At 42.6% G+C, this 27,535-nt stretch overlaps 1 protein-coding gene across 3 annotated transcripts in view; it reads right to left on the bottom strand.

The window, feature by feature from the left end:
• ME3 (malic enzyme 3) overlaps positions 1–27,535 on the bottom strand; it is a 117,770-nt gene that overhangs the window by 9,402 nt on the left and 80,833 nt on the right. Inside the window, exons 4-7 of one of the 3 annotated variants that reach the window (XM_014253246.2) lie at positions 25,835–25,910; positions 21,961–22,122; positions 18,923–19,026; positions 7,156–7,265 (exon numbers count right to left, since the gene is read on the bottom strand). In XM_014253246.2, the coding sequence (XP_014108721.2) occupies positions 7,156–7,265; positions 18,923–19,026; positions 21,961–22,122; positions 25,835–25,910 (452 nt within the window). The remainder of the gene's footprint in view (positions 1–7,155; positions 7,266–18,922; positions 19,027–21,960; positions 22,123–25,834; positions 25,911–27,535) is intronic. The other 2 variants (XM_088051983.1, XM_088051984.1) reach the window with 2 other exon arrangements.

Below are 27,535 nucleotides of genomic sequence, written 5' to 3'. Positions count from 1 at the left end.
CCCAGCAGATGTCAGTGGAGGTACACTGGAGCATAACCTGAGGAAAGGATCTGCTCTGCAGCATGGCATGGGAAAGGCTGCAGCAAACTCCTATTCCCGGGAACCTGACCCTTCCTCAGAGAGGGGCGGGCATGCAGAGGGGCCAGCAACTCTGCACATGGAGTCACAGGAAGCACTGCACGAGTCACTGGGGAAAGCGCTGCCCGGTGCCGAGGTCAAGGCTGTGCCGTGGGTGCCAGCAGCCAGTGGCTAAGCAGGGGACATGGGGGAAAGTGAGGACCATGGGGGTGCTTGGGGGTAGGAGTCCTTTCATGCTGACACTGTCCTGTCACCTGTCCTCCCACCTCAGGAGAGCTGACTTGAGCATCACCACCATGCTGAATCTTTCCAATAGCAGCGGCAATGGGAACGTGCAGCTACACCACAGCCTGTTTCTTTACACAACACCTGTGTGAGTGATGCCCCTCTTCTCCACAGTACATTGGTGGAAAAGACGACCAAATTCAGCCTGATCTTTTATTTTTTGCTCTTGACCTGCCTACTTACACTTTGCCCTGTCAAAACCATGCCAATATGAGGGCCCAGGGAACAGCAAACTCTAGTTTAACAGCTCCAGCAAAGGGCAGCCAGGGAAATATATCTAAATTTATGGATGAGGAGGAAGCCTAGGACTTTTCCAAATTCTGGTTCACATTAATTCCCTGCAGCAGTTCCGCCCATTACTGGAAAGCAGAGTGGAGCTTGTCCAGATCCACTCCAAATGCATACTCAAAAGTCAAACACAACAAAGCTGGAGCAAAAAACTGACAAAATGTTTGTAGCTCAAGGTCTTCCCCTCCATGGCTGAGGGCTAGTGTTACCCTTCCCCCAGAGGGCCTCTGTAAGACATTAAAAAAATAAACTTAGAAACAGTGCAGAGTTAGTCAACAAGAAGAGGAATAAAATACAAAGCATTGATGCACAGGATGGAACTTGCTCTCTTCAGGGTGACCCAGAATTGATGGTGGCATGAAGAAGAGCTGCCTGACAATGGTGAAGCCTAATGAGGCCATCTCTAGGTTCCTGCTTCTAATCCTTCCACTGTAAAGTGCTTGGACTATACTGTGCATAACCTTAATAATGGGTTCTGACCACAGCAGCAGTGCCCTCCTTCCTGCCTGTGCGGTGCCAGCCTGCAACAGCTGTGCCAACGCAGGTCGAGCCCCTGAGGAACACACACGGGCAGAGGCCATCAGGCAGCTGCCAGCACTCTGCAAGAAAGCATCCCCGTCCCCATCGTAGCACTGGGGACTCTGTGCATGCTGCTGCATACCAACAAGCTAAACCAGGTCAGAGCACAGCCCTTTCTTCTGTTCATTTTGCCTCCTTAGCCTGGACTTAAAAGATCACAGACAGCTTAACACAGAGGTGACCTGTGCTGTTCTTCACAGCAGAGGAGAAGTTGGCAATGGCATACAGTGGATGAGAAAAACAGAAAACAAGAAAAGCAGGAAAGGAAAGGGAAACAAATATCACAATTCCCGAAAGTGACAGAAGATATGGCCTGACCTTTAGAGTGCTGCACTAATAAGCCAAAGAAACTGAGGCCCATTTACAGCCTGGAGTCCACACTGTTCTGCTCTGGCTTGTGTAGCAGTCAGTGCGTGAATTCAACACAAACCCAGGAGCTGGCCCTTACACAGCACCAAGGGGAAATGCAGCAGTCTCTTCTGCTGTGGAGCACAGCAGGTCCAGAGGGACTGTTAATAGTGAGCCTCTACAGGACTGAGACCACCTTCACATCTATCTCCAGGCTGGGTAAATCCCCAGGGAAAGCGTGGTGCTCAGGGGCTGCCTGGCAAGACATTGCCTGCTTTGTTCCACAGTGCGGTACCGTTCCGCACCGCACTCCCTTCCTTTTGTGCTTCCCCCTCCTTGGCTTCCTGTGGTAATTACCGATGCATTTTCCACGCCAGCTGAAACAACAAAGTAAGATACTGTACCATTTTAATCTGCTGAAATTAGTCACTGCTGAGCCAAGAACTCTCACTTTGCCTACTTCTCACAGCACATGGAAACGTGCCTGTGAAACAGGCCTCATTTGCACATGATTGATTTCCAACTTGAAGCTGATCAGATTTGTGGCACTGGAGTCAGCTCAGTGACACATCATGCCTCAGCTGAGATCTGGAGCACTGTTACTTCAGGCCAGGCACTGCTTCCTGAAGTGTCTTGGGAAGGTTATGGAAAGGTTATCTGCTAGGATAATGAGAAAAGGTGGTTGGTGGGTCAAGAGATATTTTGAGAACCATCAGCAGTCAGACATCCTACAACCATAGGGAATGACTGCTTTAATGACTTGGAAAAGACTCAGAGGTGTTCTGTGGAAGGGGGGACCCTGAGCATTGCCCACAGACTACTTTAGATAATAGGCTTTATGCTTTTGTGCACTGTTCTCTTTGCCCTGCCTGTATGTGTGAAAAATTTTGGAATGACATGATCCAACACAATTAATTAACACATTAAAGATTTCCTCATTTTTTCTTCAATTCTGACTGAATTTGCAGAACTATTTCTGCTGTTCAGTACTGAGTAAACATCTCAAAGGCAGCTAAGTTGGTCAGCTATGATTTACCTTGGGAGATCCATACTGCTCTTGTTCACCTCCATGTTCCTAGGTGCACTTCCAGAAGACTTACTTTGCAATCCCCAGATACTGTGGTTCAGCTAGCTGGGCTAAAATTCCCTGGATTTTTCTTCTTTCATTTCTTGAAGATAGTTGTGACATTTGTCTTTTATTCATGAATTAGGAATCTCCTCAGTTACCATAACCTTTCAAAGAGTGTCTTTGTAATGCTGTTGGCCACATACCTCAGATGAATCCTAAGATGCATCTCATCAGGTCTCATGGACTTTGTCTCTTGAACAACCCTTGCTAAATAGGCAGAAGTTCATGGAGATGCTGTAATTTTGCATGCCTAAAGTTCTCATCATGGAACTAGAACACTGGGTGCTTTCCTTGATCTGCATGAGGCTTTTGAAATAATCTCCCAAAACATCCTTGTAGCCAAACTGGAGAGGTACAGACTGAACAAAAGGGTGAAGAAGTGGCTGGGCTGGTAGGCTTAAAGGTTTGTGGTCAGTGGTACAAAGAGGCCAATACTATTTAAATTCTTATAATAATCTGGATTATAAAACAGAATGCACTTCCATAAAGTTCATGGATGATTACAAATTTGGGATAGTGACTGATACAGTGGTAGTACGACAGTTATTCAGGGATCTCACCAGGCTGGAGAAATGGGCTCAAGAAAACCTCGTGAGAGTCAGCAAAGGCAAATGTCAAGTCCTGCAGCTTTGCAGAAGAAAATTTTGGGGTCGTGGTAGACAGCAAGTGGAAGATGAGCCAGCAATAAGCCCTTGTGGCACAGAAAGCCAATAGCCTGCTACACTGTGTCAACAATAGGTCAAAAAAAGTGTTAATATTTTCTGTTTCAGTACTTTTGAGGTCATCCCTAGGCAAGCATGTCCCATTTGTGGTTTTCAGCACAATGACAAACTGGAAGAAGTCCAGAGGAGGGATACAAATATGACCATGGTATACAAAAAGGACTGAGGAGCTTGGATTTGAAAGGGCTGGAGAAGACTAAGAAGGCATCTAATTTTGTTTACAAGCACTGGCTGGAGTATTTGTAAAGAGGCCAGATTCTTCTCAGAGGTGTAGAAAAAAAATATGAGGGGCAATGAACAATTAGCAAAATTCCAGTTAGATATTCGGGAAAAAAATGCACAAGGAAGATGAAAAAACATTGGAACAGGTAGCACGAAGAGATTGTGGATACCCATCCTCGTATATACTGCAAAGTATTTGGCTGGACAAGGCTCTGAGGAATCTGAACTAATATAAAACTTGGATCTAAGTCTGAAATCACCCTGAGTGAGGGCTGGCTGATGTCCAGAGGCCCCTTCCAAAATAATGTCTTCAATGGCTTTATGTCATTTCTTGTATGAAGCAGGAATCCAGAGATGCCTGCTTCGAGGATTCACCAGACTTGACCACTTCGTAAGACTTTAAAGTTTTCTACTTTCTGTTTATCACTGTGAAGAATTAAGTGGAGCCAAGATAGAGGAGGAAGAGAAAGAGCAGGAGCTAAAGCATTCTCATGTACCTCTAATCTTATGTGCTTCAGAGCCTGCCCTGGTACTTTACTGGGAAAAAGGAAGAAGTGACAATCAATTTTCTCCCTCAGAGCTGTAATTGAAGCTGTTGCCCCTTGCATGAACCCAGACAGAGCTGGGAAAGGACTGATGTCATCACCCCCGTAGAGGAAGGAGAAGCACTCCCTCAAAGGGAGCTCCCACACGCGGGTACTGTGAGCCAGCTCCTGCCTAAATCCCAGGCTGATGGCTTTCAGAATAAGCAACGGGCACTGTAAGCCAGCTCCTGAGAGCTCCCAGGCTAATGGCTTTCAGAATGAGCAGTCACCTCGTCCCTGTTGGTGGTACCTGGCTGGCATCCCACTCAGCATCAGCAGGCTGGCTCCAACTGGAAGGGGTCTGAGTGACCTTCATTCTCTGGGGTTAGGATGCATTTAGAAATACAGTAATTTGGGGGGGGGGGGAAGAAAAAGTAGATAATAATATTTTAAACAGTTTTTCATTTTATGTAGGCCCTAGGGCAACAACAGGGATGCCTAAAGGATCTTAAGGGAAGCAACTTATACCTTTTCCCCTCATCTCATCTGGGTGTGTATGTGTAGGCACACTGTATCCAGAGTCCCACTAACCAATGGTCAATGAGTTTAAATTAGTATAGCTCAGGCTTGATCTACCTTGCACTGTCTGTGCCTAAGAAGTGTTTTTATTTCAACATACTTAAAACATTGCCATCTCAGAAGCTAGAAAAATTCAGACTTCAGAAGGTCTGTTCCTGACTCGTTTGAGTAAAATTGATCCGGTATGCTTAAATAAGGCTTTGTATAATTCTCATTAATCATTTAATGATTACATTGAACTCTAACACTTTTTAAAGTAGGTAAGTCATGAAGCATCAGCATGTTAGAAAAGAGATAGTCTAAGGTAAACCCAAAGAACAGGAGGGAGTAAGTGAAAAAATACCACTTCCTACCTTTCTCCTATCATCTGAGGATACAGAGGGACATAACTACTCATCCCAGATTCAACTCCTTTATCTCTGACATGACTCCAAGATAGAGTTAACTGAGTAGATCCACATTACTTCAGCATTCCAAAGGTCCTCAAAACTCATTTCTGACTACAACACTACAGGCTTGGATTTCCCTTTCCTTTTGGACAGCTCCATAAAAAAGGTGCTTGCTTCCTTTGACTCATTGCTTGTTATGCAAAAGCTCAGCAGGATTTCTTTACTTATCTGCTAGTGAGAAACCAGTGCCAGCAAATGTTTTATTTGAGAATATAACCATGTTTTACTACAAAGAGGTAAAATCCTACTCTTTCAAAAGGCAGGACTTGAAAGAATTTTCAGGAGACTTGACATCTCCCATGCACGGTGACATGCATCTAACTGGAGAGAATCAGATAAGGTCTGTTTTATGACAATACTGTTTTACAGCATCCTCCTGGATGTGGTTTGCTGCTCTAGGGCAGTCATTACCAGAAACTGTCTGAGGCATTCAGCTATGACCTATGGCCAAAAGAAAACTATAAAAAATAGTCTCATGCTTCCCACTCAGAATCTGCAGTTTAGCTTTAACAGTCTTTTTTTCTTCTCTCTATTATCAAAGAAACCTTTCCAATTCACCAAGAAACCTTTGCCATGCACTCCAGTTCTGCCAAGAAAACCTACATCCAGGCCCCTGATATGTGATCTGCCACATCACCTGGCCTCTTTTTGACTGCTGAGTCCCCTTCCACTTTCAGAGGGAGCCTTATTATGGCCGTTATCTGCTCATTTTCAGAAAAGTCTGAGTGCTTGGTTCCCCCATTCAATATTTCAATTCAAAAACTTATCTCCTGGTTCTCTTTTTCTGTGCTTCTCTCTCCACTGAAGTTTTTGGGGGTGGCAAAGATAAGTTTTTTTGTACAGGAGTATCCATCTGCCCTTCCCTGAAATGTCTTTAGCTTCTCTGCTTCTAAACCCTCATCATGAAAATGTCTTTGAGCAGGTCCATGCATTCCACTACACCAACCATATTTCCCCAAACCAGGATCTTACTCCTTGTGTCAGATAGGAAGAAGCTGCTATACACATTGCCAAATATTGTTAGATAAGCAGCAGATGCAGAAACAGCACTGGAAAGTTTGCTCACAAAAGAACCAGCATTGTGTGAAAAATAACACTGATGTTTCTTTCAGTCCCTTTCAAGTACAAGTGAGGATGAGCCCAACTGGCTGCAAATAATTAAACCAAACATTGGAAATTTCTGCATGTTTCAAGCAGGACTAGACAAAAGAAAAGATGAAGGGACTCAGAGGAGAAGTGATTTTTTGTAGACATTTGGGAAGATCCCGTCCCTGTCACATGGGCTAACAGCCCTTCCAAAGGTTTAAAGCAAAGTCAGCATCAGACTGGGATGCAGACTGCATCCCTCTGGGCATTGAGCAATCCTGCTGACTGCTGAGCCTCTCAGGGCCTGGAGACTTGCTTGTTATAACCCCAGCTTTGCTGCTGTCACTTCTTTTTGACGCTGGAAGAGTTATGTTAACCACGCTAGGGGAGAACAGATCTGTTCTCAGATTACTGCAGAGTTAGCATCCACAGAGAGGAAAGAAGCTGGTTTATGTTTATTTTTGTGCATGTAATAAAGAGTGTAACAATAGAGGGAAAATGCCAGGATCAGCTAATGACCACCTGGCTCATGAAAACGGAAAGCCTTGCATAACTGTTAAAACGTCATCATTGTTTTAGCTAAATTATAGAAAATTAATGAAACTCTCTAAGTTACCTGCATAATCTAAAGCATGTGATCCATTTTCTCCCTTGAATGTTTCTGTAATGAACAGCTAAGTTCCTAAAAACAATGGAGACTCACTTTTCAACTCAGATGGCTGAGCTTTTGTTTATATTTTTAAATGCTTCTGTGTAAACTCTAAAATTCGCCAGACATCTGACTACTGCATAATAAACATGTGATATTAACCACAACTTCTCATGACAAGGTGAAGGTTAAATTTGATTTTCCTAACAGTACTTACCCTGAATATCATCATTGAATGTACAGTATCTGTCACGGTATTTATTGAGGAGACGAAAAGCATTAGCATTGGCAAAATCTTCAAACTGGATCAGACAATTTATGCCATACCTGCAAGTTAAAGGGCAATTTAAAATGGATATATTTATACAACATAGGACAAGATATACACCTTTTACCAAGACAATGTAGCTAATGACTCTAATACAGAAATAAAAGCATCATGACAGAAATGCAGTACAGTAACAGCAAACAGCAAACAGGAACACATCCCAAAGTCCAGACACTGAGAAATGTGGAGTCACCAGGGTTAAACTGTATTCATAATTCAAGTGGCTTCTTAATATGTGTTATTATATACCTATATGTACATGAATCTTTGGGCTTTTGGTATGAGAAATTTTCAGTGATGTATTTGCGGAGGAGCTTCTCAAAGCAAAGGAGACGCTCTTGGTGTTGCAGCTGCCACACTGCATTACAGCAAATATGACTGCAAAGAGGACATCAGTTAAAGGGACACAACCAGGGGCCCACTTCAACTGTAAGTGGCCAAGAGATGAGAAAAAAATCTGCTTATGGGATCCCATGGAGTGAGTGTTTCACAGTGGGGCTGAGTGGTTCATGTTGTGATTTCACAGTCAAATTTCTGTGTCTTGGAAATGTTTTTCTCCATTGAGTTGTTTAGCAGGAAACCAGCACGCAATGACAGCTAGTGGTCTGTAGAGTGAAAAGGCAGGAAGTAATTGTAAACTTTCCATAATTGTCCACTGTTTTCCAGCATTTTAAAGGAGAAGCGTGCGGTTAATAAATTGGGTAATATTCAGGCTGGTCCATATGGATACACATTCAGCAGTTTGTATGATTCTGGGCTGCATTAAAGCTTTGCAAATAAAATCTAAAAGGGTCATAAGTACTCATTTCTCACATAAATGTGATAGGGCAGTGAGACAAACTCAGGGAATGAGTAATGCAACTATCAGCAACCTCTGGGCTGCAGGCAGGTGCAGGGGCTTTAAATAGCTGCACTTTGTTAGAGGTAGCATCACCTTACATATCTTCTATTCAGACTTTTCTCCTTTGCCACTGAAATCTGAGGTAGAACACCCCTGCTTTAGTGTAGAAACTGATACTGGACAAAACATACTCCATTTGAGAACTGTGGCTTCTGTCATGAAAAGGTCTTTTCATGGCACTCACAGTGTGAGCAGTCACACTCTCCTAGAAGGGCCTTGAATTTTTTATTATTTTCCACTTCAAGTATATCTGTCAGTAAGGAGACAATGATAAGCACATGCATTGTGCTCCTTTATTTTTCCATCATGAGAATCTCTTGTTTGATAAATCCCCCTGTCTCAAAAAGGGACAAGGGCTGGCTCTAACAGTTGCTTCTCATTCTCTGTGTTTGCTTTTAGAAAAGGACCACAAAGGGGACAGAGTTTTTAGTAAGGCCTGAAGCATCAGGATAAGGGGTAATGGTTTTAAACTGAAAGAGGGTCAATTCAAAGTAGATATAAGGAAAATATTTTTTACAGCGAGGGTGATTAAAGACTGACACAGGTTGTCCAGCAAGGCACTGGATGCCCCATCCCTGGTAACATTCAGGGTAAGGGTAAAGGACTCTGAGCAACCCAGTATGGTTCAACATCAGCTTACTAATGGATGTTCCTCTTATTCATCATTTGGATGTGTAAGGAAAACATGGGTATGAGGGAGATGATACGGCATCCAGAACATCTGCTAATATCTCACAGCAAATAACTAGCAAATCTTTATTATTATTTATTTGTATCACTGAGGAAGTAACATTACTGACTTGCTGAACAAAATCAATGATATCAGCCAGTATTAATGTCCATCTGACCAGCTCTGTGAATTCCTTCCTCACTTCACATTTGTGGTGTGCAGCAAGGGACAGTGCACAAGTTACTTCCACATTCATCTTTGATCCCTGTTTATTAAGCAGAGCACAAAAGCAGTATGATAGCCCATACACACTTCATTTCTCTTTCTGCCCCTCAGTATGACAGGACAGTGCTGCAGTGAAGGCTCTTCTCACTAAGGTATTTTTTGAAGATTGTTTTCTTTTCCACTGCAATACATCTACTGAGCTTTTTAAAGGATGAACTCCATTATTGTGCTTATGTGAGCCCTTGCATAATGTGAAAACTAAAGTTTTCATTCATAAAGACCACAAACTGCCATGGTAAGACCTGATGACTGGATGCTTCAAATGAAAGAATCAAGTGTTTTGGATTCACAGTTAAAGATGGGAATCTCAGATCATGATCTTAGTCCTCAAGGGCTACTCACCTTACTGAAGTTTTGATAGAAATTTAAAGAACTTGTGCTACCCAAAGTCACTGAAATGAAACACAACTGGGCAGCTGACTTAGTGATTTGTCTTAGAAATTTACCGGTTAATCTTGCTGCCCTTTCCTAGTGGTACTTTGGTGGCTGTGTGCAGTGCTCCATCCGAGGGTGACCAGAGCAGGCTAAGGATAAACTTAGCAAGGAGTCTGAACAAACCAGCTGCTGGAGCCATGTGCAGTAAGATCTTTGTGAGTATCAACATGATGAATCAGTTCTACTGTCCCTCCCCCACAGCACAGCATCTCAATATTTGTGTAATTCCTTTCATCCCGAAGGAATTCAGTGTGCTCTACAAAGAATGTTTGGGTAGCACCCAAAAGTAGAATGTAGCCAACTTGGGACTGGAGCACAGAAGTCCTTTAATATGCTAAGAAAAAGTCCAGCTTATGTGAGAAGGTGGAAAATACTTATTACTGCAAGGGGAAAGGGTGTCCCAAGAGCTGCAACATGTATTGGAATCCGGACAATAAAATGCAGCACAGAATGGGATTTCTTCCACTACTTTTACATATCTAAAAGTTGGCTGTGTAGTGCCCAGCTGTGTATTGCCCAGCTGGACAACTCTGACTGCCCTCTCAGACCATGGAGAGAAAGGGCATATCCAGTAGCAACTTCTTTCAACTAGTCTAAGTGAAAAATAGAAGCAGATAACATCTCTGGAGATGCCTCTTTCTTCAGACTGTCTGTGAAGGAAGACTAAGATGATCAACCTAAATTTAGATACCTAACTTTAGACACCTAAATTAGGAGAGGTAATCTAATATTATCTAATTATCACAGTTGGGAAGATGTGGTTTGGAACATCTTAAATATGTGTCATGTACCTTAGGTCACTGCCTTATCACCCTTTCACTGCAATACTATGCTGCCCTTCAATCTTTGCAATTTCTTTGTTGATGTCTGCAGAAACTGCCTGCTTCATCCCTTGTGTATGGTGTCCAAGTGGTCCCCTGTCAGCAAACACAGAAATACTTGATGAAGTGAATTATGCTGGCCATTCTTCCCCTATCATAATGCTTTAAAATGAAAACAGATTTTGAAAAATTGTGTTTAATTTGAAACACTATATTTCCCAATAAGAAACCAAAATTAATTAATTCCTTTGGAGGAATCATTTTTAATGAGGCATGCTTTTGTTGAACCTCCTGTTCTGTTTAATACGTGACATCTGATATGAATGCAGTCCCAATTAATACTCACATACTTGCTGTCTATAGGTGCATGATGCCTTTTAATAGAAAAAATGTTTGTAAAGTGAGTATTTGAACAAGGATTTCTGAAGCTCCCTTTTAAGACACTTGAATATTCATAACTTTGCAGCAAGAATTGATGCTGGCCCTGCAGAGAGATCTTCCAAACTGCTGTGATAGGAAGAGACTCCTGAGGTCAGTCTGCTTGGCTGGTTGTCAGATCTCACAGATTCTTCCACTGATCCATGTGACTCATCTAACTTTCAGCTGAGAGCCTGAAGGAGATTTGGAAGCAGATCAGCAGGTCACATCAGGACTGAATGTTTTCCAGTCCAGGAAAGGCATGGCCAGCAATCTCATCCTGACTGTCAGTGATTCATCTTCTCTAGAGCATTCTATGATCTTCTTGGCAGCTGGAACACGAGTTCCAGCCATAATCTGACTGCTTTTATCTACAAGGAAAGCTCAAATGTAGACCAGCAGGATTTCAGACTTACAAGGTACATTGAAACTGAGCAAGTGCCATGGTCCAGTGAGGTTTCTCCTGTTTTTCAGTTCTTCATGTCCCTTTCAAAAAAAGGAAGGTTGTATTTTTTGAATGGTTTTGGGTTCAAAATGTTGCCATTCCTCTTGGGAACACTGCAGTTTCCATTTCATGGGATCTCTTCAGTTCCATGTCTCCTTGTGGAACTGGAGCTTTCCCCTCAGCATGAGTTATTCTTACATTTGTAGGCTGTCAAGAAGGGTCCTTGAACAGAGGTGTTTTTGAAAGAATTCAGACTTGCTGAAACTTGTAAGTAGTTACACTACAAGAGTCATTATTTACTACTGTCACCATGTCTCCTGTTGGCTGCCAGACCACCATTTGGGGGATCCTGCTCTCTGCCACCTCTGGAATTAATTTACCCATTTTACAGAATTGGAAACAAAAAGATATACTTTGTCAGTTCTTCCTCATCCAAAAAATATTCACTGGTCTTTCAGGCAAAGATTATATTGCTGTCTCATTAGTTTGCTTATTTCATGGTTTTGTGCCATAAATAATTACAACCCAAATTCTGGGCCTCATACCTTGCAAAAATCTTCCTGTGAAAATAGCCTCACTGGGAAATGCTTTATAGAATGGTCCCATACACTCAATTTTAGTCCAATCTCCAGCCTTTGCCTAGCAAATCTTGTACAAACAGTACTTTCAATGAAACAATATACTATTGGTTAAAATAATGGTACAAACTGTCACCCTAATGAAGGATTACTTTAGGAGCTTATACTGTAATACTATAAGCCTGCTGTAAAAATTATCACCTGAAAATCTTTATTAAGAAATAATCCCGTTTCCTGGAAAACACACAAACACAGAATTCATGCTTTGATTATCACTGTATTGTTGTTCTGGTACTGTTACTATCCACCTAAACCTACACAGAACCCCTGGGCTGTGCCAAGAGGAAAGATGCTCTTAGTGTGAAGTCTGTATCCTCTGCAGAGAATGATACACATTTCCCTTGGATGACCACCTGGAACAAGTGGTGGAACAACACTGTGGAACAGAAGAGCATGAACCCCATAAGAGGCACAATGATTACATTGCTTTTAGATTCTTTATTCAAGAGACTTCTAAGTTGCCTAAAAAAATCTCATTATGCAATTTTTTCTTTCATCCTCATTTGTATGTAGCTCTTTGAGTTCATCTGGACTCATTATAAGCCACGAGGTCAGAGAGGAAAAAATTCATGAGGCAGCAGTTACCATCTGAGAAGCATCTGACCAAAACTTCCCAAGTCAAACTTCCAGTGTGGCCTCAGGACCTGTCCAGTGCCTTTGCTGACCAGTATCAAAAGGGTTTTTTTTTGACAATGAGGAGGGAGTATAATATATTCTTACATGCGTACAAACAAAAGGTATTTGCAAGAAGATCCTGTTGCTTTATGGAAAGAATCACAAGAAAGAAGTTCCAGTCCTTGTCTGAATTTAAAATTTTATAGCACTGCTTTCAGCCATTCATGATGCAAGGAATATGATTTGAGGAGCTGCAACTCCTTTTCACCTTTTCATAGTCTTAGATAAAACCAGGCAGAGAAGAAACAAATTGTCCTTGTCCTTGTCATCTTCTTACTGCTGCTTGAAACCCCAGCAATCAAAGTCCTGATTTCCAAGAAAAAACTGAATTATCTGTAAAGAAATCCATCATCAGAAAAATATCATGCTTGGCAAGTGCTCAGCATATAAGACTGGAAAAACGAAATCCACTCAAGCAAGGTTAGAACCTGAGTCTGTCTAGTGTCCTGAGGCCAATTTCACTGTTAAATTGTTACTATGATACTTGTCAGGCACCTCCTCAAGAGGCCAGCTGAGAGCAGCCCTGTGGAGAAGGACTTGGGGATATTGCTGGATGGAGAACTGAATATAAGTCAACAGTGTGTGCTTCCAACCCAGAAAGCCAACTGTGTCCTGTGCTGCTGCAGTCTGCAACCACAGGATCATGTCCAGAGAAGCTACAGTTACTGGGAACCAGCATGGAACACCAACGAGACCGGCCTCTGTTCATGAAACCATTTATTCAGCATGGGAACAAACTCAGATCCAGAGACAGAAAGCTCTGAGCAAAGGCAGGGTGAGGGGTTTTGAGGGACAGAACCCTTGAGGGTCTCCACCTCTGAGGGTGGAGTTTAGGGTTAGGGACCACTAGAAACACAACAAGGGAGAAACCCCCAGACTCAAACCCAATCAGAACTCCTGGGCCACTCCTTCCAAAAGGTCTGGGGTGGGATAACTTCATCCAGGTCTCACACTGCCCATCCTCCAAAGCAGGAGGTCAAAATTCACACTAGCTTGGCTTACAGCCATGCCTCTCATGTTAACAATGCTTATCTGAAACTAAATCTTTGCCTCCCTGAGGCACCTCACAACACTGGGCTGCATCCAAAGCAATGTGGGCAGCATGGCAAGGGAGGGGATTATGTCCCTTCTGAGACCCCCACCTGGATCCAGAATCTAGTTCTGGTGCCTCCAACACAAGAATATGGACCTGTTGGAGTGGGTCCAGAGGAGGCTGTGAAGACGATCAACAGGAACATCCCTTCTATTGAAGACAGGCTGAGAGAGATGGGGTTGTTCAGCCTGGAGAAGAGAAGGCTCCAGGAAGACCTTGGAGCCAATATAAACTTAAGAACTCTGGGTCCTGGGTTTAGAAATCCCATGCTAGGGAGCTGCATCACAAACCCAACAGGGCCTGCTGCTGGCCTCACCATCATCTTGGGTTACAGACAATTTCTAAGATTGGGCAGGAGTCTCACTGGGTTTCTGCCAACACAAACATAGCCACCATGCTCTGAGGCATAAAGCCTGCTGTGGATTCAGTGAGTGCTGCGTCAATAAAAGCGCCCCTTGAAGCATATCAAGGAGAAGGTATCAGGAAATCCCAGCATTGTACATTTTTGGAAACTGGGGAATGTGCTAAGGATTGCTCTTCTTAGTCATATGCCAGGGCATCTGCTATGAACTACTATTAGGATAAGGGGAAAAATGAAGTTAAGATTGGTTATGAAGTTCTTGGGGGAAAAAAAAATCTTGCAATCTCATAGTCAACTTTCATTACAATCTTTTTAAGTAAAAACCTCCAAACAACTATTTTCCACATCCGATCTCATCACTTTCAAGCACTAAGACCAGCACTAATGGCTGCTACAACCATTCTAGTGCTTTTATGCAAAATGACATCATCCTACTTGCAGTTGGTGTGAGGAAGGACTGCAGCTGGAGCTACAAGACTTCTCAGGAGCAGGGCAAAAGCATGAGATGCAACCATATTAGTGCTGACCCTCAGATGTAGCCTTGAGCTACCCTCTGGCACACAACAAGGAACAGAGCCTCACCCTGTACCTTCTGCATGAAAGAGCTTCTCCAGCTGCATCTTACTGAAACTGCTGTGTTACATCTGGCATAGGTGGAAAAGCCCAGACAAAAGCCTAGAGCAGAGGGCTGTGTGACATCTGTACTGTGTTACCCCAAAGGATTTGAACTCATGGTAACAAAAGCCACAGTGATCCCCAGCGGCACATCTGGAGCTCAGTCATTCATCAGTAGCAGAAAATCAAGCTAATGAAACCTAAATATTGTTCCTTGACTTAAAATATCATCCAGTGTCTTAAATCAGATTACAGATGCTGGCCGATGATCTTATCTCAGATCAAGCCAGGACAATGGACAGCTGGGGTGGCTCTTCCCATCACCATCACTTCCCCCTCACAAATGGTGTCAGAGTCCCTCTGGCCATGGTAACTGGGGTAGATGGGCAAGGAGAATATCCACCTTGTATTCCATGAGAGCTGGATCTGGTCTACATGACCAGCCCTGCCATGGCACTAGTGATGGTATGCAGGCCTCCTAACAGACACACAGATGCTAGGGAGTGACTTTGAGTGCTAGCAGTATATGTGAGGACTTTTTTTGAAGCCCATCAGTGCCTAGAAACTGGTGCCTAGAAAATGAAGTCTAATCTTTCAGGATCAATTAGCCAAGTTAACCAGAGCATGTGAAGAAATAACATGGGGGAGCACCTGTACTGGTGATTTTGTTTCTGAAAAGTGCTGGTGAATTTGTGATCCATGACCCTGCAGAACTGCTGAAACAGAGGTGGCTTCTCTTCAAAAAGGTTCTGATTGTTGAAGGGCACATGAGGCCTGACTTGGTATGTTTGTGGGTAAAAGTACTGGGAAGGCATTAGGCAAAGAGAAATCAGGTATGAAACATACACAAGGAAAAAAAAACTCAGCAGAGGTATCTTTCTTTTCCCAGCTAAGAAATTGAACACTTGATCCTCTGATGCCTTCTGTTCTGTGCTCTGCCTTATGGCACAGGCTGACAGAAAGCTTGTTCCCCATGTCACTCCATTAGTAAGAACTGATGGGAAAGGAAAGGGGAGTGAAGTTATGACAGGTTAATGAGGCTTCTGCAACACGGTTTGCTGGCGTGGGGAACTGCATCTCACGGAGTCTCAGGCAGCATGTTCCACATCTGCCAGTTAGTGACTGGGCTAGAGCTCAAAATGGAGGCTGAAGTTCTGGGACAGATCTGACCCCTAAGAGCACAATGAAAGCTACATGAGGATTGATTTGATCAGGTATTCAAGTCCCAAAAATTCTGGGGTTTATTCTGATTATAATCCTTGGACACTTTAGGTGGATGCTTATTTCAGTCTAAAGAAATGTACCAGGTTAAGAGCAAGACTGACTTATCCTTTGCCACAGTAACTGAGCAGATGAAAAACTGAAGCAGTCCATTTTCCCATGTGAAGCATATTGCTGCTCACTGTGAGAAAACAGCAATCTATCAAGGTGGTTCATTCAGACACAGGTAGGCTCAATGGGACAAATTTTGCATGTAGTTGCTTCCCAAGAGGAGCAAAGGGCATAGCTTAGAGCTGTTGTTAAAGAACGTAGTCATTTCACATGTTTTAGGTGAAAGACTAATGAATGGTGGTTTAGGCAGCAGGAAAACACAGAAATTTATCCAGCTGTTCCAGAAAGAGCTTTTCTTTCTAAAATTGCTCAGGGTGCCCACATTTTATTTCAAAATATTGGAACAGCTAACTCTGAAGCCTCTGCCACATGCCTTGTTTCATTACTAGGTGGGTAATAAGAGAACAGGAGTCCTTTCTATTGACTCTATAGGTCTCCAGCAACAGAATTTTTACATCTGTTTGATATTATTATTCCATTAGAAGACTAAATCTTCACTCCCTGGCTTTTTTTGTGGGCTCCAACACATTCCACTTCAGTGACAAATGTCCCTTGAGCCAGCAGTGCTTTGACAGGGTGGGAGGTACTCCTGCAGAGGAACTGACAAATGGTTTCCATGAGAAGTTAAAGTACCCTCAGGAAGTAGAGGGAATTTCTGCATGAATATCAAGATGAAAAGGAAACCCCCAAATTGAAAAGGATTTGTGGCAAAAAACCAAAAGGTTCCTTCCCAAGTAACTGAATTTGCATGTGACATTACAGACTAGCCTAAGAGATTGCAGCAGTTCATACTCACAGGTTGCTTCAAAAGTGGAAGCAGGCTACAATAAAGCAGCATGCTCTTGACCTTCTGAACAATTTCTGCTTCCTTTTGTAACAGAAGTGAGAGCTCCTACTGGGTTGAATCCAATCATTCCAGTGGAAATTTGACACTGAATGAACCTGTTTCATATGAGTTTGCCAAGCCCAGGCTGATAGCAGGATTATTCACCAGCCCAGAGTGCATAAAGATCACACCCTAACAATGCTTTAAAGTACACTGGTGGTCAGGATGATAATACAGGGTAATGGCTCCTTTCGCTCTAGGATCTCCAAATACTTTACAGATGTGAATGGTGAAGTGCAAAGCAGAATTTCCCAGCCCCACTTGCTGAGAACTTTCAGGGTCCTTACTGTGTTTAAGGAAGTCATCCCGGTTAAGGGAAATAGAAACATGGGGACAGAGGCCCCAGGAACTTGATTATCAATACTTGGATGAAAGCATTAGACATGACTTCACCACCTCCCAAGATAAAAGTTCATTGTTCATGGTCTTCTCCCCTCAATGTGGAGATTAGCTCATGTAAACGAAACACAGGAAAATAATTGCCAATCCTTCCTCTCCAAAAGCAAGTACAGAAAAGGCAAATTGTCTTTAGTGGGTGCAATGAGCTTTGCATTTAACACCACAAGCATAAGTCTCAGAGCCACATTTATGATGGCTGAGACCATCGTCTGCATTCTCATTCTATTGCTCCCATTCTATCATCAACATCAACACTGCAATACCCCCATGGTCTTCTGGCCAGAAGCAAGCAGGATAGGGTTTCCCTGAAGGATTAAGTAGTGACTACAATCAAAATAAACAAAACCTCCACAAATAAACCCTGATGACTCTTAAATTGTTTCTACTTGTCTCTTGTGACTTCCTAGTTGTGTTTTACCAGCTTTCTAGCCTCTAAGAGTTTCTTCCTACTAGATAATGCACAAAGCATCTACCAAAATACTACAAAGTAATCAAATAACATTTCAGTCGAGATTCTTTATCAAATGTAAAGAAGGTTCAGCTGTGAATGAATAGTCCTCTGCATTTCTGTCCCTATTTCCTCCACTCACAGCCAGCTGGGCATTCACACCATGTGTAAACCCATCCTTCTCAGTGGATGGGTTGGTGTTGTGTCAGACACTGGTCATGGTCATTTTTTACACAGGCAGAACTGTGAGTTGATGACACATGTACCACCCACTCCCTCCCCTTTGTTTAGGAGGAGATACACACATACAGCTGGCTGGAGACACAGAGGGAGGATCAAACATAGCTCCTTCACTGGGAAGAAAAGACAGGCAACATCTTGGCAATCAGGCAGAGACTGCAGCTCTCTGCTGCTCATCAGTATCATTTGTGGCTTTAGGAAAGGCAGAAAAAGCTGCTTAGGAGCTTATAGTTTTCCAAATATGAGTCTTTTTTCCTTAGCAATTGTCCTTACTTTCCTTCTTATGATAGTCTCTCTGGATAGTCATGGAGATTTTAATACATTTTCTTCTTTTTTCCAGAAAGAGGTGCACAGGACTGAGGTGGTAGCTCTGCTCTTCCCATATAAAAATTCCCTGGTACATCAGAGACCCTCTATCCCAGTTAGTGGGTATGAATGGAAGTATGCAGCTGGTCTGTCCCACACTTAAAAAGACAGTGTTTATAATCCTGGCTCTCTCACTCCACAGAGTTAAATGCCAGCAGGAAAGTTCCTGTTTTTGACAAAGCCATAGAGAGGCAGTCTACAGACTCCACACTGTGTGAAGGAACATGCCATTTCCATTTAGATGATTTCCTTCACAATGGCAAGAGTTAGAAACTTCCTTTATAAAGTGTAAATAAACCAAAGTTTAGGTTCTGATTATGCTGAATGAGGCTCATAAACACATGACAGAGGCCAGATACAGCCCACAGTACATATGTTTGACACCTCTGGCCTATGTGGATAGGAAATACTTATAAACAGCCAGGCCCATTTCAGTTCTCTGGAGACAAATATTTTTGACACAGAGTGCTCAAGCACAAAGAGTCATTTGCAGACCACCCAGGAGACTTGCACTGAAATGACCTTCCTTTGCTTGGATGATCAATTATACTAATGTTTATTTCAGGAGTTGCAACACTTGTTCTTAAATGGAAGCAGCCCAGAGGAGCCATGTATATAACCCCACTTACTTGTTGGTAACTGCCTGCATAAACTCATCAATCAGTTCGTCGTACTCTTTCCCACGAACCCTCTTGTGTTTCAGTCCAATATACAGTGGATCACTCAGGAGAGCCTAGGACACAAAGCAATTCTGTTGACATCTTCTCTTCTGCAGATGGACAGAGATTTATGTCCCAGCCTACCAAAGATTTTTGTCTGATGTAGTCGTATTAATTTTACTTACTATGCAATGAAGGCCAGCTCACACGTCTCTTCCCAAGCAGGAAGTGTTTCCTTAGGAAGCTGTGGCCTATCTTTTAGTATAAATAAAGCCAGAGGGATGCAACACTTCTTGACTGCCATAGGAAATGGAGCTCTGCATCCCCAGAACAGCTCTCTGCCAAGGTGCCTCACTCCTAGTGAATAAAACTGACCTCGTGTGGGAAGTGTTCACTGTACATTCAGTTTTTAATTTTGCACTGAGGGCAGGACAGCTGTTGACCACAAAAAGTGCTTTGTGCAATGAAGACCACCTGATGTAACTTGAAATGATGTGTCATTTAGGCCTTTTAGGTGACAGCAGAGAGTTGGCCACAATCAGTGATCAGATGGCAGAATGTTCCCAAGACCTGCACCTGCCTAGCACTCACTTTGGTTATCTAGCAGGTACAAAGTCAAGGTATTTTCATACAACAGATTAATTTATATTTTGATTCCCAACAGGAACATAAAATCAGGCCACTCCTCCAACCAATCCATCAGGTGTTAAGTAAATATCCATAAGCCACTGTGTTGACATGGAAATAGCATATATTTTGGGGATGATTACAGGACAAACACTGGCAGGAGACAGGTGGGCCAACACCTCTGAGAGACACTGCAAAGAAACTCTACTTCCCTTCCAATTTCAGGAACGGAACTATCCGCATAAGGGGAGGATAAGCCATCTCAAACTTACTGTCCTGCAGCCATATAGCACTAAATATTAGCAGGCATGCTATTATCAGATCTGCTTCTACAGCCACAGCTGTTTTCCCTTAGAAAGAAAGATGAAAGAGGTTTTCCTGTGAGTTTGATACATTAGGGCTCTTCAGGGCCATGAAACAGAAAGGAGACCCATTTACATAACTTCACGGATTGCTCCTACAGCACTGTGTGCTCTGGGCTCTCTTCACGGAGCACAAAATTCTGCCACAGACAAGCTGAGAAATGCCAAGCTCTGAAAAAAGCCTGATTTGCTGAAAGCATATACAAAGTGCTATGCACTGTCAGAAAGAGATGCTGGCAACTGATGCTAAAAATAGAATACAATGGCTATATTTACTGAGTTCTACCTGAGGTTCATGTGTTAGCGACACAGCCACTCCTGGCTCACCAGATAATAATGGGCAGAGATGAACAGGATGAATGCCTGTAAGAGGTATCCTATTTTATGCACTGATAAACGAGTTCACTTGTGGGGCAGGATGCTCCTAGGATCTGCTTAGGGTTCATTTAATCTGGGTTTATGCACATGAGAGAGCCATTAAATAAATAAACAAACACATTATTTATATGATGAAGAAATACATTGTTCATATTGCTGGAAAACAGCAGCTTCTGTATCTTAATCCCAGATGTGGAAACTGCCTTCAGAGAAGTTCGTGAACACATAAATAACATCTAATCTTGGGCAGAAGAAAAAAGGTCCAAGACTGATTCTGTAAGTCCCTTTTTCTGATGCCATCTGATCCTTGCAGAGGCCTAAAAATCATTGGTGCCACTTTGGATTTTAGTGTCTCCTGTCTGCTGAGACAGAAAAAAGATGGACATGCATGATCAGATGCTTTTCATGGGGAGGGAAGCACTTTTACCCAGGTCCCTCTGGGAGAAGCTCCAGCTGGGAGGCTCAAAGCACTGGTGGTGTGCAGATCAGCACGGAGGAGAAAGAAAAGATGAAGGATCCAAAGTCAAGTACAATGTTCTATTGACTCGAGATTGCAGTGAGTGAGAGAGTGAGACTTAATTCCTGCTTTAGCCTCAATGGGTCCAAATTCAGAGTTCTCCCTTTTCAGGAAAGACCATGAATCAGGCTGAGATGACCATATTCCACATGTCCATGACAGGCCGCTATGCTAAAGGGGTAACATAATCCTGGGGCCAGAGACCAAAGAAGTAATTGAGATTCTCAGATGTCATCTATGGGCACAGATTTTGCATTCTTTCCTTCTTTTCAAGTGTCTAGTGTGAGAGACTTGGGGCAGGACTGAAAGAGGTGCAGAAAATCTAGCTGTCCATGAGCATCAGCATGTCTCAAATTGTCAGCATTGATTTGTCTCCATACACAAACTCAAAGCTCTTATACCCCAGGTTTTTTATGTCCCTCAAGAAATATGTGTTTGGTTTACATGGGGTTATGTGAAGCACAAGTACATTTTACAAAAATGGACAAACTTGGGCTATCACAAATAGCTATAGGATATTAGTTTTTAAAAGGCATCCTCACAGATGTCCATTCTGGCATTGCTGAAATGTTTCACTTTGGCCTTTCTGAGCCAGAGTCATAAGGCAAAAATCTGCAAACAGATGGAGTCCACTTGCTTGGTTATCATGTGCAGTAACATGTGCAATCTAACAAAACAGTGACATTAATCATTCCCAAAGCACTCACCAGGGATTCTCCATTTCTGGAATATAGTCATCTCTACACAGACACGAATATCTGCCTGCTCCCTCACAATTACCAGAGGAAGAATAGTTTTGGGACTTCCTGTACGACGCCTGTCAACTCACCTTGCCATGCTGAAAGGTGGAGCTGAGCTTCCAGCTCCAACTGGTAACACTCTGAGTCTTCTTCACCAGGTGAACATGAGTCTATTTAGCATTTATTTCAGCTCCCCGTAAGAACAAAAGGTTCTCATGCTTCAAACAGGAATTAAACCTTCCCACTTTCCTGCAGTGCTGGTCTAGTTATCATCTCATCTCGGATGTCTCCAGTTTTGTCTCCACATTTAGGAACCTTGCCCCAGTTAAGTGCTAATCTTAATTCTTTCTCCCCCCATGTCAGATTTATGAAAAATTGTCTTACCTCGTTGTCTGTGCCAACATCCAGTAAGACAGGGAGGCATTGTTGTGGGTGAACTCCACCACAAGCTGTGTACAAAGCAAGTTTTCCAACTGGGATACCCATGCCGTAACTTCCTAGGTCTCCTAAACCAAGAATCCTCTCTCCATCTGTCACCACAATAGCCTAGGAGGATCAAAAGAGACTGTTGTATGGAGTTGCCAAGGCTCTAGAAGCAAAACCAGCTCCACTGTTTCCATACTGATGCCATTTTGCAGATGCACTGTGCAATGGATATTTGCTCCTTGTCCTCAACAGCGTGTTAATTAGCTGTTAGCAACAAGGGGCTGCTCATTTTTGTGGGTAGAGAAAGTGTGGCTAACAGGTAGCAGCTCGCACTGTGGGACAATAGAAGCTCTGCTGGAGAATACTTCAATTCACTGTAGCAGAGCCCAAGCAGCATGGCTTTTTGTGCATCCCCAGCTGTACTACAAGAAGGATCACAAATGAGATCTAGTCTTGATTTTTTTTGTCTTTTTTTCTAGACTAAAAAGCTGTGCTTAGGAACTGCATCTGTGGAAGAAACATATTTCAGTGTCCTTTTTATTCAACATAAACCATACACGTTTGAACTTTTTGCTATTTGCTTTTCCTTCTGAGTCAATGTGAAGTGTTAGCAATGAGAAAGTCTCTTTTTGGGTGGGCTCCATCTGGTTTTGGGTGTGCGCTCACTTCTTTACCACACCCAGAGGATGCAACTGGGATTGAAAGGCAGTAATGGGAATAGGGAAAGCTGCAAGCATATGCACTGCTACAGGTTTATCCTGAAATTAGATGGAGTTAATATTCAAACTATGCAGAGAATATTAAAACAAAACTAAGTTCTAATGAATCAAAGTATTTCTCTGGAGCACTGATCCCCTCTCATCCAAATAAATAAGTGTTCTCACGCAAACCTAGAAACTTCTCAATAGCATTTAGATAGCCATCAGAGAGAGAAAAATTCTTTTCCTAAATTCTTAGCCTAGGATGTGCTGCAGCACTCTATAGTTATCAAAGCTCCTCAAGGCAACACTGAGAAATGAATCAGAACAGAAAATACAGCATGGGAGAATTGCTATTTGTTACAGAGAGGGGAAACTGGATTAACATGTGTTTGTGGCTCTTTGGATTTGAAAAACACCCCAAAAGAGAGCAGTTTCTGTGAGTACCTGATACACAAGGACATTAATGTTTTTATTCACTCATGTTCATATGATCAGAACTCAACAAATAGGACCTTAATCCTGGCTGAGAAGGGCACACCCTTCTACCTGAAGTAGGAGGTTGCTGGTTTAACAGTTAGGAACCTGTTTTCTACTTCCGTCTGTGATACAAATTTTCTTGATTACTCTAGTGAAGTCACTGTAGTGAAGTCACAGGTGTGCAGTTTATGAAAGCCATCTAAATGGTTTCTAAACTCATTTGACATCTGATGGGGGAAGACAGAAACCTCCAGAGGGCATCTCTTCTCTCCAGCAGCTGTTTTGGGAACAGATGAATGGGTTATTTCCCTTTGAAAAGCTCAGTTCCCTCTTCATTGGCAGTGCAGAAGTACAAGTACTTACAATGTGAGACCAGGCACTAAGTCCTCAGGCAGCTGATATTAATGGAGACGATTCTGGACCATGGGCTGTACCCAATTAACCAGTCCAGGTTTGCAGCGACTTAGTAGCAGGCATGTGGCCCAGCAGAGTGATCCAGAGTGCTGTGCTGATCTCCAAGTTGCCAAGGGAATGCAGAGAGACAAGTGCTACTGTTGGCATTCCCAGTTCTCTGCACTGATTGCATGAGGTCAGCCTTTACAGGATGAATTGATACTGTACACGGAGTGAACCAACAGAAAACACTCAATGGGAAGGGTTCTGAACAGCCCTGTACAGCAGTAATCCTGGTGTGGATTCAAGATCCTCAGTGCACTTACAGGGCAGGCATCCCACAGAAAGAGGGAGGAATGAAAGAGGGAAGGCAGGATGGAAGGCCAGTGCAGTAGCTTGCACAGCAGCACACTTGTCTTGGAATAAAATACATCTTTCTACACCATCCTCACTCTGAGTGGCTTGAATTCATAGCTGCCAGGATGACACCCATCCTGTATGATTCTTTGCAGTCTTTTTGCTTTAGCTGGGCCATTGTGAAGAGAAGAGTACAACACTACGGAATCAGAGGGAAAATTAGAAAGGGAAGGCACTCCTGAGGATGGCCAGCATTTTATCCAATATTTATGTCCAGATCCATTAGCCATCCTGGAAGAGACACAAACCCCCCACATTCCCACATAAGTATGAGCAGAAATGGTTTCTTCTCACTTGTTCTGCTTCTGGCACTATGATTCTTTCAGGGCAGCCCAGCTTTGACAGAGGGTTGAAGGTGTAGCTCATTAGAGCTTGGCTGAGGCTTTGCTAAGATAAACAGAGCACCAGCATCCTTCCAGCACTTCCAGGTGGAAGATCCAGGGTTTGGCCCAGATTTCCCATTTCTACAATAAGCACTGCTGCCATGAAGCCCTAATGAGCCAAATCTGATGAGCAAAATCTGGGCAGCATTTTCAGGTATTTCTGCACCATCTTTAGTGGGTGGTGTTCAATGGTGGATGGTGTTCAGCCTTTCAAGAAAGAACCTGGGTCCCTCCAGGGACTTAGGTACAGTCTAGGTGCCTCCCTACTTATCTCAAAATCTTGAGTGTTCCAATGTCTACCAGTTCAGACATGAAGAAGTCTGTGCAGAAAGACACAGAGAACCCTGTGGTCCATAGCAGTGATATTGCTAAAATGAGCTGCCTTTGTAGTCTGGCAAACCTGGAAAGTAGATAGTCTGAATCTCTTTCATGGACCACTGCCCTTCCTATGGTCTGTTTTGGGTGCCAGAGGGGCTGTTTCAACAACAGTCTAATCCTTCTGTGCCAGCTTCCCCATCTGCAAAAATATTTCTATTAGCCATAATGAATTTTGCTCACAGTTCTGAAACAAATGGAAATACTGAGTTTGTTGGACAAAGCAAGGACAAAATACCTAGCCTGCCTCTCTTCTCCATGGTTCCAAACACAAGTTTATATGACTGTGATCACTTTTTCTGAAAACATGTTAAATTTCTTCTTTTTTTTTTCCCCTTAGAAATGGAAAATGCTTGTAAGATTTTCTCAGCTGCCAAACCTTTGCTCTTGGAAGAAGGAGAATATTGATAGGGGACCAAAACTCTGTCAATAGCCATGGAAATTCCCAGAACATGTACTTTCAGACAGACAGAATAAGGTGAGGTGACTGGCAAGACCTATCTTAAGTGCTGACTTTATTTCATGCCAGGGACTTGCCCAGCCCCAAAATCTAGTGAAAAACACTTCACAAGAACACTTTTCGGGTGGGGTGTCGCTAATATTTTCAGCTGCTGGATATCAAAGGTGATTTTCAGAGTTGCCAGTGTCCTTGATGCTGCATGACTCACCGGATTTGGGAAGGAGTCCTACAAGCATGTTGACAACAGAGATATCTTCAAGAGCTTTGGTATGAGTTAGCCACACTATTCTTCAATACACATATCTTAAATTTTCACTGGGCCCCCTATTCTGTACAAATTTATTACCAAGCACATTTATTTTCTTTTATTGACCAAGATTCTGCTACCTCTGAAAAAGTTGTTCTTGACTGCATACATACATGACAGAGTCTCTGAAGTCCTAACTTGACTGGAAATTGAAACTGAACTGAAGTTCAGCCTGAAAATTCTCTGAGGAAGGGAAGTATTCTTTGCTTGTCCTTTTGAATGGCCAGTTCTGTAAACGATGCCAAGCAGTTCCACTAAATATCCCATTTTGCATCAAACTGCCTGTAATTTCCCAGTCCACTGAAGACATGCCACATACCTTAATATTTTCTTCAGGCCAAGAGTTCAGCATTGTTGCAATATGGCCTTTGTCATGGATGGTGATAAACAATCCCCTAAGAGAGGAAAAGAAAAGGAAAGAAAGAGAAGAAAAATAAGCCTTGTAATAAAACTAGTAACTCCAAGATAAAAGAAAACAGGTGAACTTGAAAATGAAGAGATGTGAGCTGCTGAGTACAAAACCAGGCAACTCACTGATACAAAAATGAGACCTCAAGGGACTCCTAATAGCAAAGTAAATTCTCATTTTCAAACCAAAAGGCTCAACATCCTTAATGGGAACGTCATTCAGCAGCCACCAGTGTTGCACAATTAACACCGGTGAAACATCTTTGCTTCAGGGAGCACACTCTACCTTAGTGCAGAAGAGTTTTCTAGTTAAAGCAATTTTGATAAATGCAGTGGAGGCTGATGGTTTTAACATAAACCTTGTTATACATTCTTTCTTGAGGAGCTTATAGCTCCTGGACATCCCAACAGTGAAAGTATGATCCTTGTCACCCAGCTACCAGTGTCAATGATGGCAATGGCTACTCCAGAGCTAGATATTTTGTGTCACCTCTCTAGTCCACAGAACTCCAATTTGATTGGATCAATATCTGCCATGGCATTTGCTTTCATCAAGCCAAACCTGCCCTTTTTTCCCCATGAATATCTGATCCTAGTTTTTGACAATCACCAAGTGAAAATGATGAAAAATTATGAGAAGTGAAACAGAAAATCAAATGTTTGGATGTAACTTCAGTGTGAAGTGTTTATATGAACAATAACATAGCTGATTGCACTAAGGTTAATCACTTCTCAATGCAAAGGTCTTCAGGGTTTAAACAAAAGTGCCGTATTTTTAAATAAAATTAGGATTTGGAAGAGATCATTTTTGAAACTTGTTTTAGATTTGTGGCTTATCTTTTCACCTCTCTGCTGCTGTTACCAAAAGAGTATCTGTAGCAGGGATTCTTTAAATACCCAGGACAGTATTACTTACATTGCCTGATCTCTGCTCTGATACTACTGGATTTTGCTGAAGTTCCTTTTAGGCTGCACTAATCCCAAAAAAAGCAACCTGTCCTCTCTATCAGCACAAATCAAGGGCTCTAACTCAAGGACTCCCCTTGGCAGGAGGATGCAGCCATTTTCCTTGCCTTGTTATCTGCTCACAAAAGCAGGAGTTGTGTCAGCAATTAGTAACAGTTGGGAAAATGGGAGCGATGCATTTTTGTTGCTTGCATCTCTCAACTATTGCTCAGACACAGAAAGTTCAGATCCGGTCATGGTTTGGGCTTCTAATGTGAAACATTAGGGAGAAGAAGCTTGAAAACAACCTCCATTGTAAGGCCATATGAGTGATGGATAATCAAACATAATTGGGCTACTCACCCTGGCAAGGGCTTATCTCACATGACTCTTCTAGGGGACAGATATCTTCCCACAGTCAGCTGTGGGATTCCTAATGAAAATGCCCTTTACTTTGAAAAGAAGAAAAATAAAAGTGCTGACTTCAACACTGATCAAGTCACAATCACACAGACAGATCAGAAAGGCAAAAAAGGAAAATAACATTTCATTTATTCAGTGTAATTCTTTAACACTGTGCCAATAACCAATGAACTAATCACATACACATGGCTTGCCTCAAAGACACTATTCACAGATGTCAATCTTCATAAAAAGGGAGTACTGT

The sequence above is a fragment of the Pseudopodoces humilis genome, chromosome 2 (genome assembly GCF_049639895.1).
Source record: "Pseudopodoces humilis isolate 2021_Gansu_Grassland_sample_001 chromosome 2, ASM4963989v1, whole genome shotgun sequence".
NCBI classification, from domain to species: domain Eukaryota; kingdom Metazoa; phylum Chordata; class Aves; order Passeriformes; family Paridae; genus Pseudopodoces; species Pseudopodoces humilis.
This window is presented reverse-complemented; position numbering and strand designations above follow the sequence as displayed.